Source organism: Silene latifolia, chromosome 4 (genome assembly GCF_048544455.1).
Source record: "Silene latifolia isolate original U9 population chromosome 4, ASM4854445v1, whole genome shotgun sequence".
NCBI lineage: Eukaryota > Viridiplantae > Streptophyta > Magnoliopsida > Caryophyllales > Caryophyllaceae > Silene > Silene latifolia.
Genome location: NC_133529.1, coordinates 2,510,732 through 2,527,500, shown reverse-complemented (window position 1 = coordinate 2,527,500; position 16,769 = coordinate 2,510,732). Strand labels below are relative to the sequence as shown.

Here is a 16,769-nt window from a genome sequence, read left to right as displayed (position 1 = left end):
TTAAGCTCGTGATCCTTTTAAGCTCGTGTTCTTTTTACTTTTGCTCGTATTCTTATCTTAATAGCTCGTATTCTTATGTGCTCGTTTTTTTTAGTTCGTGATCATTTTAAGCTCGTATTCATTTTACATTAGCTCGTATTCTTATCTTAATAGCTTGTATTCTTAGGTGCTCGTATTTTTTAGTTCATATGCTTTTAATAATAGTTCGTATGATTGGTGTAGAAATTTACTTCAAAGTATTGTTAGATGCATTTTTCCTTCCTGATGATAATATAAATTGCTTCTCGTTCACGAAATATTGTTAAATGCGTTTTTCCTCCTTGATGATGATGTAAATTGCTTTCCTTTCACCATTTTAGAATCAAAATTATGGAGAAGAGAGATTTGTCGACTGTCGTTTAAGAGAAATTTAGAGAAGGGAAAGAAGAGGGTTTGTCAACTGAAGAGAAATCAGATTTAGGGAAAAAGGAGATGCGTAGAATTTATTGTTATTTTTATCGGTCTTAGATAGATATATATATAATATATGGGTCTGTTGTACAATGCTACTGTACAACAGGATGTAGGATCCTATTTGTGGGATATCTCCCATCTATAATGAGAATTTGTGCTAATTTATTTACTTATTTAACTGCACAAATTCTTGTTTGTGACGGCACATATCCGTCACTCTTGAGTGACGGATACTATTTTACCTCACAAAGTACCCACTTTTTCTCTCTGCAACACTATTCATGTGGTCCCCTTTCTCCACTAACCCATTTTGTTACCATTTTAACTCACAAAATATCCGCCACAAATGGTAACCCGTCAGGCCGTTACAAGGGAGACCAATTGATTTAACTGTGATTGTTTCAGCTTGGCCACATGGTGGGCAGTGGGCATAACTCCATTCTACCAATGACATTGCAACAACACATTAATTCTCTTGATTAAAAAACACTATCTACTCATGCTGGCATCAAGGTCAACAAATAGTTTCTTGGATATTATAGGGGCGGTTTCGGCGTCACTCTCTTACATGCACTCCTTATTATTGGAGTCCTCACTTATTATATGTGATGCGTTCATTATTATTGGAATCCTCACTTATTGCATGTGAGAGAGTGACGTTAAAATTGGCCATTAGCCGTTAAAATTGAACGTTAGCCATTAAAATTGGACATCACCCGATAACGCTAACTCATTTTCCCTTTCTTATACACCACCCTTAATTTCCCTTCAGTCTTCACACAACTTCCAGAAATTTCCTAAAGCCTTACTCATCTCTCTAAACCTTCCAAAAGCCTCACCCATCCCTCTTCTTAACAAATCAACAATAAACACATACTTCATCCACAATTTTTCTTCACAAAAATATTTCTAAGAAGATTGTTCCCTCAAACCTCTAGAACTTTCCACTCTCAAAATATTTTAAAGGTCCAAAACTCCAAGTATCACACAAATTATGCACTATCTTAATGTTAAATTGTCATCACCCCAACAAATAATCAACTTATTACCCCAAACTCCAAAAACAAAGCATTCATATTCATATTGTCTATTTGTCCTTCACATATTTATCGAACTGATCTTAACCTACTGATTAAGACAGAAGTATCTCGATAATAGGTCACATGTTCAAATTCACCTAATTTTGAACCAAATAAAATATTATCTTGAAATCATCATACTCTATATTCACATGCCCTTTTCTCTCTAATTATCCATTAATGAACCTTTCTTCTCTTCTTAATTTAAACTACAATATTTGCTCAAATTCAACCAAATAATCATTTAGCTTCATAACAAATCCACCAAAAATTCCTACTTTCTTACAAAATTGATCAAAATATTTTTTGGGTACATCATAAATTCAGCTAATTCTTCCCTAATCACTCACATAGTCACATTTCACCAAATAAATTGATCAAATACAACAATATAAGAGCCTTAGTCCCATAATGATTTGGGGTCAGCAGACGTGAATCATTATCTTATACAGTTAAGGGAATCCAATAGGGCTCCTCAATAAAATGACGAATCAAATGTACCCAGTAAAACAAGAACACCCTGAAACAAGTTCATCATTTTCAGGCAACAAAACGGTGTCGTATGATGCACCACAATCAATGGAGGGATTGCATGAAGTGGGCCCACCACCATTTTTGACAAAAACGTATGAAATGGTGGATGACCCGAATACTAATCAAATAGTTTGTTGGAGCAAAAATGGTGGTAGTTTTGTTGTGTGGGACCCACATGCTTTCTCTACCAATTTGCTTCCTAAATATTTCAAGCATAATAATTTCTCCAGTTTTGTTAGGCAGCTCAATACTTATGTAAGTGCTTCTTTATTCTCCGTCTGTTTCAATCATTTTGTTTACGTCTTATATTTGTTTTTGTTAATTTGATTCGGGTTTTCATGATCTTGATATTTCGTTGACATTTTGAGGTGTAAAATTGATTAGTTTTTAATAACATTTCAACCACTAATAACTCGGAAATAATCTCAACAGAGTCACGCAAATTTAAATAGTGGCGAAGACAGGGTTTATGATACATGGAAGAAAGCTGTAAAATTTGTTGGCATTAAGTCCAAGGTCGGTAAAATCTTAATGTGAAAGAATGACTTTGGCATTCCTTGTTTTAAGGAAGTTGTCTCGCAAAGCTTATGAATTGGTTTGCAATTCAATGATACCCGATTTCTTCACAGCTACCCGATTTCTTCACAAACCTACTTTGGAGAAATTAGGTGGAGTATAGTGTTTGCATTGAATTTGTGGTATAAACATGTATGTACGTACGCATGTTTGGTTTGTCAAGTTTGGTGGCTCAAGCTTGGTGCAAGGTAGTATAAATACCTGGTGCATTTCATTGGTTTTGGTAGAGGGAAGGAAACAAAGAGTGCTCTACATCGAAATTGTAAGCAGCTCTTTGGTATTATACTACTGGAATTTGGTGGAGTATAAGGCAGGCCTTATGGTATTGGTAAGGTACTCACACAAATAAACAAGGGGTTGTGATTCGGGTAACTGTTCAACCGGGTTTGAGTGTGTGAGGCGATAAACGAATTTCTCTTTACAATAATTTAGAGGTTTAGTCTAGGGGTATAATTGGTGGTGTTTTCCAATTATACTGGAGGGTCTAGAGGGTACTAGTTTGTATTCCTAAATTATTGTCGGGTCCAAATTCGGTGTGTAATTTGGTACCGGTTACGTTGTACTGGCACTATCTTTATAGTGGCACTATTTTATAGTGGATTCGATCTTTTTTCTTTGGTGGGTTTTAACTCCGTCTTGGAGGGTTTTGCCCTGGGTATTGACCCTAAATCTCGTCTCAACTTATTATTAGCTTGCAGTTTATTTTACTTTTACATTATATATCGATCGGTGCTTCCGTTGCGCGTGGGAGATTGGAGCTAATTTCCCAACAAAATTTGAGGAAACAATTCAAATTTTAATTGTTTAGAAGCGTGATCACCCCTAAATTTGAACAATTTTTATGTGTTTTGCTTTATGTGCATTTAGACCATCCGCATCCATCATCACATATTTTCCATCACTTTACTCTTTTTCATCATTTCTCTATCCTAATCATATATCCACCTCACCTTTTCTACCATCACCAAATTTTACTCATTTTTCCCCACATCAATTAACCATCAATTTTTTCTCTTTCTTACTTTATCCTACCCCACACATTTTTTATTTAACAAAAACCTAACATTAACTTTTTTTTTATAATTGTGTAAGTTAATTAATAATCGTATTTAGTTAATAATCGTACTTTTAAAAATAGAGAAAATATTTTTCATTAAAAAAATTGAAAACATTACAAATTCTAAGACAATAATACATAACATAATAAGAAACTATGAGTACAAGTTGCTGATTTAAATACTTCAATTTCCATCGCCAAACCGTTGCCAAATATGCTCAATTAAATTTTTTTTAAGGACTTGTGCGTGTTTCTAGAACGCAAATTGTCACGATTTACTATATATCTATCAATTTCAATCTGATATCCCGCTCCGTACTCAGCTTCTTGAACTTGTGAATGAAGATTCTCATACTCTGAACTTGTCACGATTTACTATATATTACTATGAGTTTGTTGAAATTCATTCCACAATTCTAATATTCTAGGATCGGGATTTTCATAATAAGGTGGTCTTGGATTATTTGGATCCATAAAATGGAAAAATATGAGAGAATAATAAGTAATATGCAAATTAAAAATATAGTAAAAGATAAGTATAAGAAGAGTTGAATGATCAATTGTAAAAAAATTTACCAACTATTTATAGAAAATGTGAAAAAATATTGATCAGTTAAAATAAAACTAGCCGTTTTAGACCGTTTGCTAGAAATTACACTGAAGATTAAAATAGCCGTTGCAATTGGTATGGGGATGTGTGAGTTTTTTGCCAACCTTTTTATTTTTTATAATAAAATAAGACCAAATGGCCATCAATTTACCCATCACAAAAGTGAGTATCATCACTTCACTTTTCTAAAGTGGCTACCAATGCATGAAAAGGCACCATCACTTTTTGTCCTTTTTCCATCAACTTTCTATAATTGACCACCGATGCATATGGTCTTAGGTAGTTTTTTTTAGATTTTGCCCGAAAGAGCGATCAGCTAATCATCGATGGTTGCGGTCCAACTATTATATTTATTCTTATTTTTAAGGACGATAAAATTAAACAAGGTATTAACCATATAAAGGATATTAATAACCTAAATGTACAACTGCATTTAGGTTATTATTGTGTGCCTAGAACTAGAGTCGATTTTACGATTTTACGTACGGGATGCGTAAAATTTTCTAACAACTAAAATATACTTTCTCCGTTCCAATGAGTTGTATACGTTTGCTTTTTGAACACTATTCATAAGTGAGGAGAATCTTTATTATAACTTCTACTTATATATAACATAAAAGATAGTCTTGTGAGATCTTTTTGAAATTGTCTTATCGAGTAGATTATTAATATCAAATTTTTATAATTTTTAGTAATGTACTCCCTCCGTCTCAATCATTTGTTATCTATTGTATTTAGCACAAACACCAAGGAAATGCAAGTGGATGTCTAATAAAGTAATATAATATTATTATTTCATCCACTTGCACACTACCTTTTACATATAAAATTTACCAAAAGTAGAAATAGATAACAATTCACTGATACACCCCAAAATGGAAATAGATAACAAATGACCGGGACGGAGGGAGTATCGCTAAAGGTATGAGTAAAAGAAAATGTGCATCGATGTACGTGAATAAAGCAAACGTATACAACTCATTGGAACGGAGAAAGCAGAGTTTTATGAATAAAATTTTGTTTAGTTGGACAAAATATATGGTGATTTGGTATTGCATAAAAAATGCAGAATTATACATCTAGTTGTACCATAAGCATGATACAACCAAGTATAAGAATTCGAGCTTATGTGTATTCTTTATGAGCTAATTTAAAGTTCATGTTTTTAATGTGTAAATGGATGAACTCAATACTTTCTAATAAAGCTCATATTCTTTAACATAAAGTTCGAATACTTTATCACAAAGTTCAGATTCTACACCGTACAACATATACAACTGGTTGTATAGTCCATGAATTGTAAAAAATGTTCAATACAAGAATTGAACATATGACCTTTAACAAAAAATAGTGTTAACAACCACTAATTAATATGCTCTTATACTAAGCAAAATTGTACTCCGTAATTATTTTCAGGAGAGGGGGTGTAGATGAACCCCATAAGAAACGCCCATGCCTAGGATAACGTTAAAAAAACCCGTAAATTTAAATAGTAAAATGCTCAATATAATAATACAAAGTGCAAACTCGCCTCTTATAACTCGACACGTAAGGCTATATTTCTCCAATAATTAATTTAATTTTTGTGGTCATTAGGAGATATTTGGACGTGGAGGAAGTAGGGTTTAAGGCAAAAGATTAGTTTAATGTTACTAATAATCAATAAAGTTAGCAAGTTGTCAACTACTTTAATAATGGTGGGTTGAATTGTTTAATGCAACTTTCCTTTCTTGAACATGTGAGCATTGTCGACTTATTACCTTTTTGGTTGTCTTATTAGTATCTTCTTTTAGTTTCATGCACATTTGTGTAAAATGGAAATTACTATCTATAGAAGTGGGTCTTTGATTTCAATATTCCATATATATCATGTCTTTAAAGTGATAATAATATATTAATATGTTTAAGATTATAATTAAGAATACTATTATTGCCTTGCTAAATGAGGAAACTATTCAGAGCTAGAAATAGTAAAAGTAAACCTACTTTAAGCCAAACTGTTTTGCGGTCATTAACTATGTTTTCTTTATTTCGATGTCTTAATCATCTCTTTGCGTTTTAATTTATTTAAAAGTAAATTTTCTTCCTACTACTTGTTCATTTTTTTATATTTTTAAAATATTTATATCTGAAATTTTTGGTCTTTGTTCTACAAACAATTGTAAAAAATTGATCGAGATTAAGGGAGTATATATTTCATTTAAAAAATTACTCCTAGATAATTTGAAATAATGTGCTAAACTTTGTGGTTAGGGAATGTTATATGTTTTAAGTGTAAGTAATACTCCATCCATTCAAATAAATTTCATATATTTCTTTAAGGAAAATGAGATGGCGACACCGGGTGTTACTCAATTGAGTAACACCCGGGGTATAATGGTAAATTACTCTGAGTATTTTCAAATTTACAAAGTGAAATGGTAAAGGGTAATTAAGGCAATTCAAGTATTACAATTAATTAACCAAATTAAAAGTTGTATTAAAGAGGATCATTAAAAGATTTGTATGGTTGTTATCATACCAATTTTGTAGGCATTTAGTTGGTACATTACGTACATACTCCATGAATATCTATATGCATAATATGAACAATTCTTCCCCTTAATATGTTCAAGTCATCTCTTCCCAATTTCATAAAATAAGGTCTACTTTTCTTAATCATTCACCAATTACACGAGTAATGGGTTGGTTCTTCAGGTGGGTCGTGCGAAAGAGCATCCGTTTAATTTACAAGCAAGAAGATATGAACTAATAACATATTAACATGTATCAATAATACTCTGTACTAAACAAATCAAGTTTTACAATAATGATGTAAATTAAATCACCAAAATCAAAGTAAAACATTCAATAATTGTTCTTAATTGTCCTACGTATTTCTCTTTTCTGTTAATTGGTATAAACCTATGATTAGAGGAAGATGAAGATGTGTGTTATGATATGTATTGTTGTATAATATTAGATATAGTTTAATTTTAATTAGTATCTTTTATTAATTTATCAATAATAATTGATTGTGAATTACGGTTTTATCCCTAGATTTTGGCGCAAAAACTAAAATTACTTTTTATTTTTTTATTTTTTTCTATTTTTTTATTATGGTGTTACCGAAACTCGGTAACACCCGGTGTCGCCCTAGCACTACCCTTTGTTTAATATATGTACGGTATATTTTTTAATCAAACGTATCGATATCATTTCAAAAGAGGGAGTAACATGTTTAGAGCTAGATTGTATATATTTCGTACATCCGATCTTTCCTTACCCTACAATTTGTGGAAGTTATTGAGGCACTGATATAATATTGTGTGGTTGTTAATGTTTTAGAATAATTAAGAACACTATTATTGCCTTGCTAAATCAGGCAAGTATTTAGAGCTAGAAATAGTAAGTGAGCATACTGCATGAGATAAACCCATCCACCTAGCCCGCAGGGGGGAACCTACATAGTAGCAAAGGGTAGCACTCGCTACCCCAAATTCCCAGAAAATGATTAAGATTATCGACTTTTGCTACCCTAATTTTTTTAAATATGCACCTTAACATAAGTGTAAAACAACATCAGAAAAATTCGCTACCCCTAAATTTTATTTCTGGGTTCGCCCTGCACCTAGGTCATGTGTTTTACTCGTATTTGAAGAGTGTGTCATCTCATTTTGCTATAAAATTTAAAATAATGTGCTAAACTTTATGAGGTCAAGGAATAATGTTATATGGACCCTTATGTATGTTGTTATGTGGATGTATGATAGGTCTTAGGAAAAATATTGTGAACAAAATGAACTCTTATTTATGAAAAATCCTTATATTTTGGGTTAGAATGAAGTGTTTGAGTGTCATAGTATAAGCAATGTCCGAACTCTGAACGTCAGACAACAAGTGACATACTTGGGTTAATCGTAAAAAGAGTTGGATTAACATACGAGTAGTTTTCAAACATAACGTTTTCTATAATATATTTCCTTTTGCTAGCTTTTAGCCTAAAATGTTTCTCATTTTGTCAATAAATAGTTCTATTACTATGATTAAAATATACTAGTATTAGAGTTAATGAATTTCGACAAATTTCGATTGAATACTTTAGACGCTCAAGAAAAATTGAAGTGTATACAAGGATTTCAATGTAATAAAATGGTTATATCGATATAGCATTGTGATTTTCACATGAAAGGTTCATGATTGTACTACCTATGGCCTATGTTACTCTGATTCGGATTCAAGTGATCAGACACGATACAGTGAGAGAGTGTCGGATAGTTTGTGACAGTTTCTAATTTTTTAGTCTAAAATAAAGTGCCGAAGAATAATTCAACACCTTTTAATTTGTATATATTTGCAGGGATTTAGAAAGATTGATCCAGATAAATGGGAATTTGCTAATGAAGGGTTTTTAAGAGGGCAAAAACAACTTTTGAAGAACATAAAGAGAAGAAAAAACCCATCTCAACCTTGTCCTTCACAACAAGGTATAGACCCTTGTGTAGAAGTAGGTAGATTCGAATTAGACGAAGAAGTAGATCGATTAAAGCGAGATAAGCAAGTGTTAATGATGGAATTATTAGTGAAGTTAAGACAGCAACAACAGAACACTAAAGCTTACTTACAAGCCATGGAGCAAAGGTTACAAGTCACGGAATCGAAACAACAACATATGATGAACTTCTTAGCAAGAGCAATGCAAAATCCGACTTTATTACAACAATTAGTTCAACAAAAGGAGAAAAGGAAAGAACTCGAAGAGGTCATAAGCAAGAAAAGGAGACGGCCTATCGAGCAAGGACTAAGTGGGGAGTCTAGTAGTCATAGTCATGTAAAGATTGAGCCTTTGGAGCTTGGTGGTGGTTCATGTGAGGTGAATGAACTTGAGGCGCTCGCTCTTGAAATGCAAGGTCACGGTAGACTAGAATTTGATCGCAAGGATAGAGAACTCGATGATGCATTTTGGGAGGACTTACTGAATGAAAATGTCAAAGGTTCGTGTGTGGAAGGAGGCGAAGATGAGGCCATAGTAGAAGATTAGTAGTATCTTTCTGGATCACATAACCTTGGCAGGACCGGTCTTAGTAATTATAGACTATGTCGATCTTGCGTTGCTTGATAGGACACATTCAGATGGTAATGACTAAGGCCCTGTTCTTTTGGACTTAAAGTTGCTGAACTTAACTTAATTTTTCTGAACTTAACTTAATTTTCTTTGACTTAACTTATTTTCTTTGAACTTTTCCAACTTAATTTTTCCGAACTTAATTTTCTTTGAACTTTTCTCAACTTAATTTATTTGAACTTAATTTCTTTGAATTTTGTTGAACTTTGCTGAACTTAACTTATAATAGCTTAACTTTTCTAAATTAAAATAATCTTACTTAAATTAACTTAATTTAATTTCACTTAATACTACTACTACTACTACTACTACTACTACTACTACTAATAATAATAATAATAATAATAATAATAATAATAATAATAATAATAATAATAATAATAAAGAAATATAACTAAAACCACAAATAAAGATTATAAAATACTTTATTTATATAAGTTAATATTTTCGTACACATTACCTAATACATAAAAATAAAAAGTAAATCACATTACTTTTTTTTTCTTTCTAATCATCTAGTTCCATATTATCATCTTCCTCGTCACTTTCTTCATCTTCATTTGAGCTCACCCCATCAAATCCATTGCCTCGCCAAATGTTCTTGACTATGTTATTTCGCACCTTGTACATAGCTTTTTTCCGCTTCTTATCAAACATGCCTAAATCTTTTGTCCCTAGAACGTTCTCATGTTATATAGCAGGTATCCCATGAGTGTGCATCCGTATAAAATTATGAAGTGTGAAATTAGAAACAATAATGGACATTTGATACTTAGGTGACATTTGAGGCATAACTTTTAACACTTTCCACCTTTTTTTCAATTGACCAAATGCCATTTCAACTTTCATTCTCAATGACGAATTGTTGGACCTTTAGTCCTAATTTAATTGTTTTGATAATGACAGTAATGATTTGTATGTGGACTTAATATATAAACATATGCGTGTAATTGTGTGCTTAAGTTTTATTTAGAAAGGAACAATTACAATGACGCAAGCTTGAAGTTTGGACCAAGGAGGTACAACTTCAAATACACTTGATCGATGTATTCAAGCAAGATCAAGACCAAACAACAACCACGAGACTCAAGATGAGAGACTTGTGAAGAGACGATTCGTTTATCAAGATCTACCAAGATTAGATAGTATAGGTCGTCATTCGGTAATGGTTTTACTTTGTTTGATTTAAAGGTTAGTGAAGTTATGACCTAATAGACATAACTTCATTGCTAGACAAAAATGATGCGTTAATTTTTGGAAAATATATTTTTAATGGTTTATAAAAATAAGAGAGTATTTATTTGGTTGGAATTAATTAATTAGAATTTAAGTTAAATAAACTATTGGTTTGTAACACGATATTTATATCGTCATGCAACCTAGGGCTTTAACTAAATTCTATCTCGATTTGTTGCGGGCTAAAGAAGCAAGTATTGGACCGTTGGAGGCCTAGAGGCCGGCCAAACCCTAGGTGGCCGAACCCTAGGTGGGCCGAGCTCTAGGAGGCCGAAACCCTAGGGTGGCCGAATCCCTAGGGAGGCCAAACTCCCTTCCTTTGCTTCCTACTTGTTCATCAAGTTATTTGTTTCCAGAATATTCCTATGCCCTAATTCCAGAACATTCCAAACCCTAATCCTCTCTACTATAAATACTCTCATTCATTCAACATTAATTGTTGACACACACATCTACATATTTCAAGAGAGAAAAATATTTTTAAGCAAAAATCATTTGAGCTTTAATTCTTATTTTCATATTTGCTTATACAAAAATCACGCATCAAATTTGTCAATCACTCAAAGAAAAATCGTTATTGGATATTAAATACACAAGGATAGTATACTCACTCGCATAACGTGAGATTAGTATTTATCGTTGTATTTTTCTTATTAACGTAAGAGCAACCTAGAGTATTTAGCGATACTCAATCTGAGTTATAATCATATAGTTGATTATACGAGTGGATTGGTAATTTTTGTAATCCGGAGAAAGGTACTAAAAATTATTAATCGAGAATAGTGGACGTAGGTTTCGACTTGTGAAACCGAACCACTTCAAAATCCTGTGTGTCTTTCTTTCTCTCTCTCTTTATTATTGTTATTTCGATTTTGCATTAATTGTTAATATTTTAATTAGTTGATTTTAATCAATAAAATCAAGTAATTAATTTATATCATATATTTCGAAAAAGCGGTCATCGTTTTTAATACTCAATTCACCCCCCTCTTTCGTATTCGATCAATAGACTCCACAATTGGTATCGAGCCTCGTGCTCTTGATCGCCTAACGACTAGAGTTGATCGATTTTTTGTAGTCTATTTATCGTTTTTTCCGCTTTGCATTTATTTTTTATCAAATGGATTCCAAACACCTAAAGTGTCCTATATTCAATGGGAAGAACTATGGTTTATGGAAAAATATGATGACCCACTTCATTAAGGGAAACGACTGGGAGTGTTGGTTGATTATCAAGAATGGTCCGAATAAGATCTTACTTGCAACCAGTAATGGCACTACCGTCGAAAAGAAAGAAGAAGACTATATTGAGGCGGATTATAAAAAGGCTGAGAAGAATTCAAAAGCAATAAGCTTATTGCAAAACGGTATGATTGCTACCGAATTCGATCGTTTCTCAACCAGTTCATCTGCCAAGGAAATATGGGATGGTCTAGAATTAGCCTATGAGGGAACCACTGTTGTCAAAAAGCAACGTATGGCATTACTAATGCGAAAATACGAGCTTTTTGCCATGGAGCAAAACGAGTCAGTTGATAGCATGTCCTCTCGCTTTTCTAGCATCATCAATGAGCTAAAGAATTTAGGAAGAACTTTTGACTCCGAGGAAATTGCTAGAAAAATACTCAGAAGTATGTCTCGAGATGGAGACATAAAGTATCTGTCATATAGAAGAATGTAAGGACCTAACTTCATTATCCTATCAGGAGCTACTCGGAACCTTAATGGCTCACGAGATTACTCTGAATCAGGATGAGGAGGAAGTTAGTACAAGCAAAAAGATAGCCTTACAAGCTGAGTCTAGCAAAGTTGATGATTCTTCAGATATTGAAGATGAAACTGCGTTGCTTATTAAACGTCTTAAGAAAAGGTCTTTCTTTCAAAATCAAAATAAGACAAATAACAAATCAAAGCAAACCCCTAAGAAATCGTTTGAGTCAAAAGGATCCTTCTCTAATCGTGGATGCTTCAAGTGTGGTGATGATAATCACATGATCAAAGATTGCCCTACATGGAAGAAAATTAAGGACAAGAATCAACGAGACAAAACAAAGAAAGAATTCAGGCAAGTTATGATGGCATATTGTTGGGGAGACTTGGACTTTGAAGATGGCGAATCCGAAGATGAAGAAGAAACTGCCAACGTTTGTCTAAGTAACGTCAGTCTTGACCTATTCTCCGAAAGCGACAATGAAAGCAATGCTGAGAGATGTCTTGTTGGAAATTCAGATTCAGATTCAGAGGATGATGAGGTAAATTATCTTGACCTTAAAAAGCGTGTTAGGAAACTCTCTAAAGAAAATTTACTTAAGTGTTGTGAACATTCCCTTGATCATTGTCATGAACAAAGTCTAGAGTTAAAAGACCTTAAGGAACAGATTTTAGATATTGCTGAGGAAAACCAACTTCTGAAAGCCAACGCCAAAAAGCTCAAATCTAAAGTTATGGCTACTCCAGCTATAACTTCAGACATGACGAATGCTGAGAAGAACGCTCTTGAATCAAAAGTTAAGGCTAGTGATGCCATAACTTCAGAGCTTAAACTTAACATTAAGAATCTTCAAGCTAAAGTTACGGCTAGTGATGCCATAACTTCAGAGCTTAAACTCAACATTAAGCATCTTCAAGCTAAAGTTACAGCTAGTGATGCTATAACTTCTGAGTTGAAGAAAGTCAATGAGATTTTACAAGATGAGCTTAATGGCAAAGATAGTGTGGTTTCCGAACACAAGAGAGAAATTGTATTTCTCTCTAAGCAATTGGATGAAACTAGTAATAGCATGTCCAAACTTAAGGAACAACATGAAATTGAGAAACGTGTCTTAAATGAACGTTTTGATAAATTTCGTGATAACTTTGAGAAAGGTAGCTCTTCCAAGGATTCAAATGTAGATCATTCAAAATGTAAAAAAGAAATTGAGTCCTTGAAAGAACTACTTTTACATGCTCGAAAAGTTCATGATAAGTGGGAAGGTAGCACAAAGGTTTTAAACTTCCTTACTGAACAATCTGACAATAACATGAAGATGGGACTTGGTCATGAATGCTATAGCCGTAGAGACCATGATAAATGCAAATCCAATCCTTCTGATCACGATTTCAGAAAAAGAAAATACGTTAATCTTCCAGAATACTTGATTTGCAATTACTGTGGCTCTACTGGACATATACAAGTCAACTGTGTCAAACTCGCTTTTGATAAGCGAAAGAATGTCGAATCTGTTAAGACTTGTGATTTCATAGTAGAAGATGATGTCTCTACTAAGGATGAACCTAACGACAATGAAGAACGCAATAATGAGTTTAGATGGACTTATGATATGGCTTTTGATTACTCATCCATTCCTTCAAAATCAAATAAGATGAATGAGAATCAAAAGCATACATTCAAGCCTAAAGTTCATAACTCTAAACCTAGAGCGCCTCATGAAGGTACTAGACCAAAAGCTACTTTCGATAGAACAAAACCTAGAGTACCTCATGTCCCAATTGTTAGACAAAGACCAAGACAACCCAATGTTAAAGCCAAAAGAATAACAAGACAAGTGTGGGTTAGAAAGGATCAAATATATAGAATTACTAACCATAAAGGACCCAACTTAGCTTGGGTACCTAAAAGTTGTATTTGATTCATTTGCAGGTAGAAGTGAAAGAAAATAATCTATGGTATCTCGACAAAGTGGATGCTCGAGACACATGACAGAGGCAAAATCTTTTTCTTTCACTAGAGCCCTTCTTTGGTGGCAAGGTTACCTTTGGAGATAACAAGAAGGGTACAATTATTGGAGTAGGAAAAATTGGAATTTCAGCCTCTCATTCAATTGATAAAGTATATCTGGTAAGTGGTCTTAAACATAACTTACTTAGTATTTCTCAATTATGTGACAAAGGAAATAGAGTTGTTTTTCATGCCGATGTTTGTCGTATCATAATTGAAGGCACTAGTAATGTTTTACTTGAGGGTCACCGTATGAGGAATGTGTATATGATTGACTTAAATGTCACAATACAAATTCCTTTACGTGTATGAAAGTAACTTCCGATGAGTCTTGCTTGTGGCACAAGAGGTTTGCACACGTTAGTCCAACTATTTTAAAGAAACTTAAGTCCATGGATTTAGTTGAAGGCTTGCCCTCAATTAATTTCGAGCAAGAGACAATGTGTGACTCATGTGCCCGCTGCAAACATGTTAGATCCTCTTTTAAACCTAAAAGAATTGTTAGCACTAAACGACCACTTGAGATGGTACACATGGACTTATGTGGACCTATGAGAGTTAGAAGCCGTGGTGGATCAAAGTATGTATTTGTTCTAGTCGATGATTACTCAAGGTATGTCTGGCCAATCTTTCTTTCTTCTAAAGATGAAACTTTCGATGAGTTTGTGGTATTAATGAAGCTTGCCCAAAATAGATATGATAATAAGCTTATTTCGATTCGGACGGATCACGGCACGGAATTTGACAATCAATTATTTATAGAATATTGTAGGGAAAATGGTGTGGGGCATAACTTCTCCGCACCACGTGCCCCACAATGAGAATGGTGTCGTGGAACGTATGAATCGAACCCTAGAGGATATGGCTCGTACTATGCTTTTGTGTAGTGGCCTTCCTAGAAGCTTTTGGGCGTGGCTTTAGTACCGCATGCTATGTGCATAATAGAGCTATGATCCGACTGTTTTGAAAAAGACTCCCTATGAACTTTTAAGAGGAGAAAACCCAATATATCACATCTCCGTTGCTTGCTTGAGCAAATGTTTTGTCCATAACAATGGAAAAGAAAATTTAGGAAAATTCGACCCCGAAGTGATGAAGCTGTTTTTCCGGATATTCGGATCATAGTAAAGCTTACAAAGTGTTCAATAAAAGAACCCTGCGCATAGAAGAAAGTGTTCATGTTCGCTTTGACGAAGATAATGTGCTTGATAAAGCTGAACAGGAAGAAGAGGATCCAGATGAGCCCGATTTCTTTCTAGCAAGAAATGAGCCCTTAAATGAAGAAGAAGATATTCTAGGTATCAATGATGAACTAGAAAATTCTGCAAACAATCCTAAGAGAAGTGATGAGTCCATAGTTAATGATACTATCGACCCTTCCTTGGATAAAGAAAGAGATCTTGAAGTTATACCTAATGATGTTGTAACTTCCGATCCAAATCATGATATTTCTAATGAAGTTAGTGATGCTTCTGAAGAAATTCCCGAGTCCAACTCAGGGGGAACAAATCATGATTCTTCGTCTGCAGATGATGCTAGCCCATCAAATGATAATGAGCCTAGAGTTCTCAAAAAGTGGAAACATCAAAGCTCCCACCCTTTGGACAAAATCCTAGGGGATCTAGAGCAAGGCATTAAAACTAGAAGGTCCTTGAATAATTTCTGCTCGTTCTTTTCGTTTCTATCAACCATTGAACCTACCAATATTAAAGAAGCTCTTGCTGAACCTGATTGGATAACCGCTATGCAAGAAGAGCTTCAACAATTGAACGATAAGGTATGGCACTTAGTGCCACGACCTAATGATCGAACTGTTATTGGTACTAGATGGGTGTTTAGAAACAAATTGGACGATACAGGACTTATTACAAGAAACAAGGCACGACTAGTTGTCCAAGGCTACAATCAACAGGAAGGGATCGATTATGACGAGACCTTTGCACCTGTAGCGAGACTTGAGGCTATACGTCTCATTATTGCCTTTGCTGCTCATAAAGGAATGAAACTGTTCCAAATGGACGTTAAGACAAAGATTTCTTAATGGTTATTTGGAGGAAGAAGTCTATGTAGAACAACCTCCCGGATTTTTAGATAGCAAGTTTCAAAACCACGTTTATAAGTTAGACAAAGCTTTATATGGTTTGAAACAAGCTCCAAGGGCATGGTATGACAGATTGTCCAAGTTTTTGTTACAAAATAATTTTACAAGAGGATCTGTCGATAAAACCTTGTTCCTAAAATCCGAGGGTTCAAATTTACTTGTTGTACAAATTTATGTAGACGATATTATATTCGGTTCTACTAATGAAAAATTGTGCAAGTATTTTTCTCGATCTAATGACTTCGAGTTTGAAATGAGCATGATGGGAGAACCAAGTACTTTTTAGGCTTACAAATTCAAC

General features: G+C 33.8%; 1 protein-coding gene across 1 annotated transcript; it reads left to right on the top strand.

Moving 5' to 3' along the window:
• The first annotated feature begins 1,681 nt into the window (after window positions 1–1,681).
• Window positions 1,682–9,429, top strand: LOC141652543 (heat stress transcription factor A-7a-like). Its single transcript, XM_074460062.1, has 2 exons — window positions 1,682–2,321; window positions 8,649–9,429. The coding sequence occupies exons 1-2, from the start codon at window positions 2,016–2,018 to the stop codon at window positions 9,327–9,329; spliced, it is 987 nt and encodes a 328-aa protein (XP_074316163.1). The 5' UTR covers window positions 1,682–2,015; the 3' UTR covers window positions 9,330–9,429.
• Window positions 9,430–16,769: the final 7,340 nt, after the last annotated feature.

Coding starts and splice junctions, on each gene's coding strand:
- LOC141652543 (XM_074460062.1), top strand. CDS start 2,016: ATGACGAATCAAATGTACCCAGTAAAACAAGAACACCCTGAAACAAGT. Junction 2,322..8,648: donor TTAGGCAGCTCAATACTTAT/GTAAGTGCTTCT, acceptor ATATATTTGCAG/GGATTTAGAAAGATTGATCC.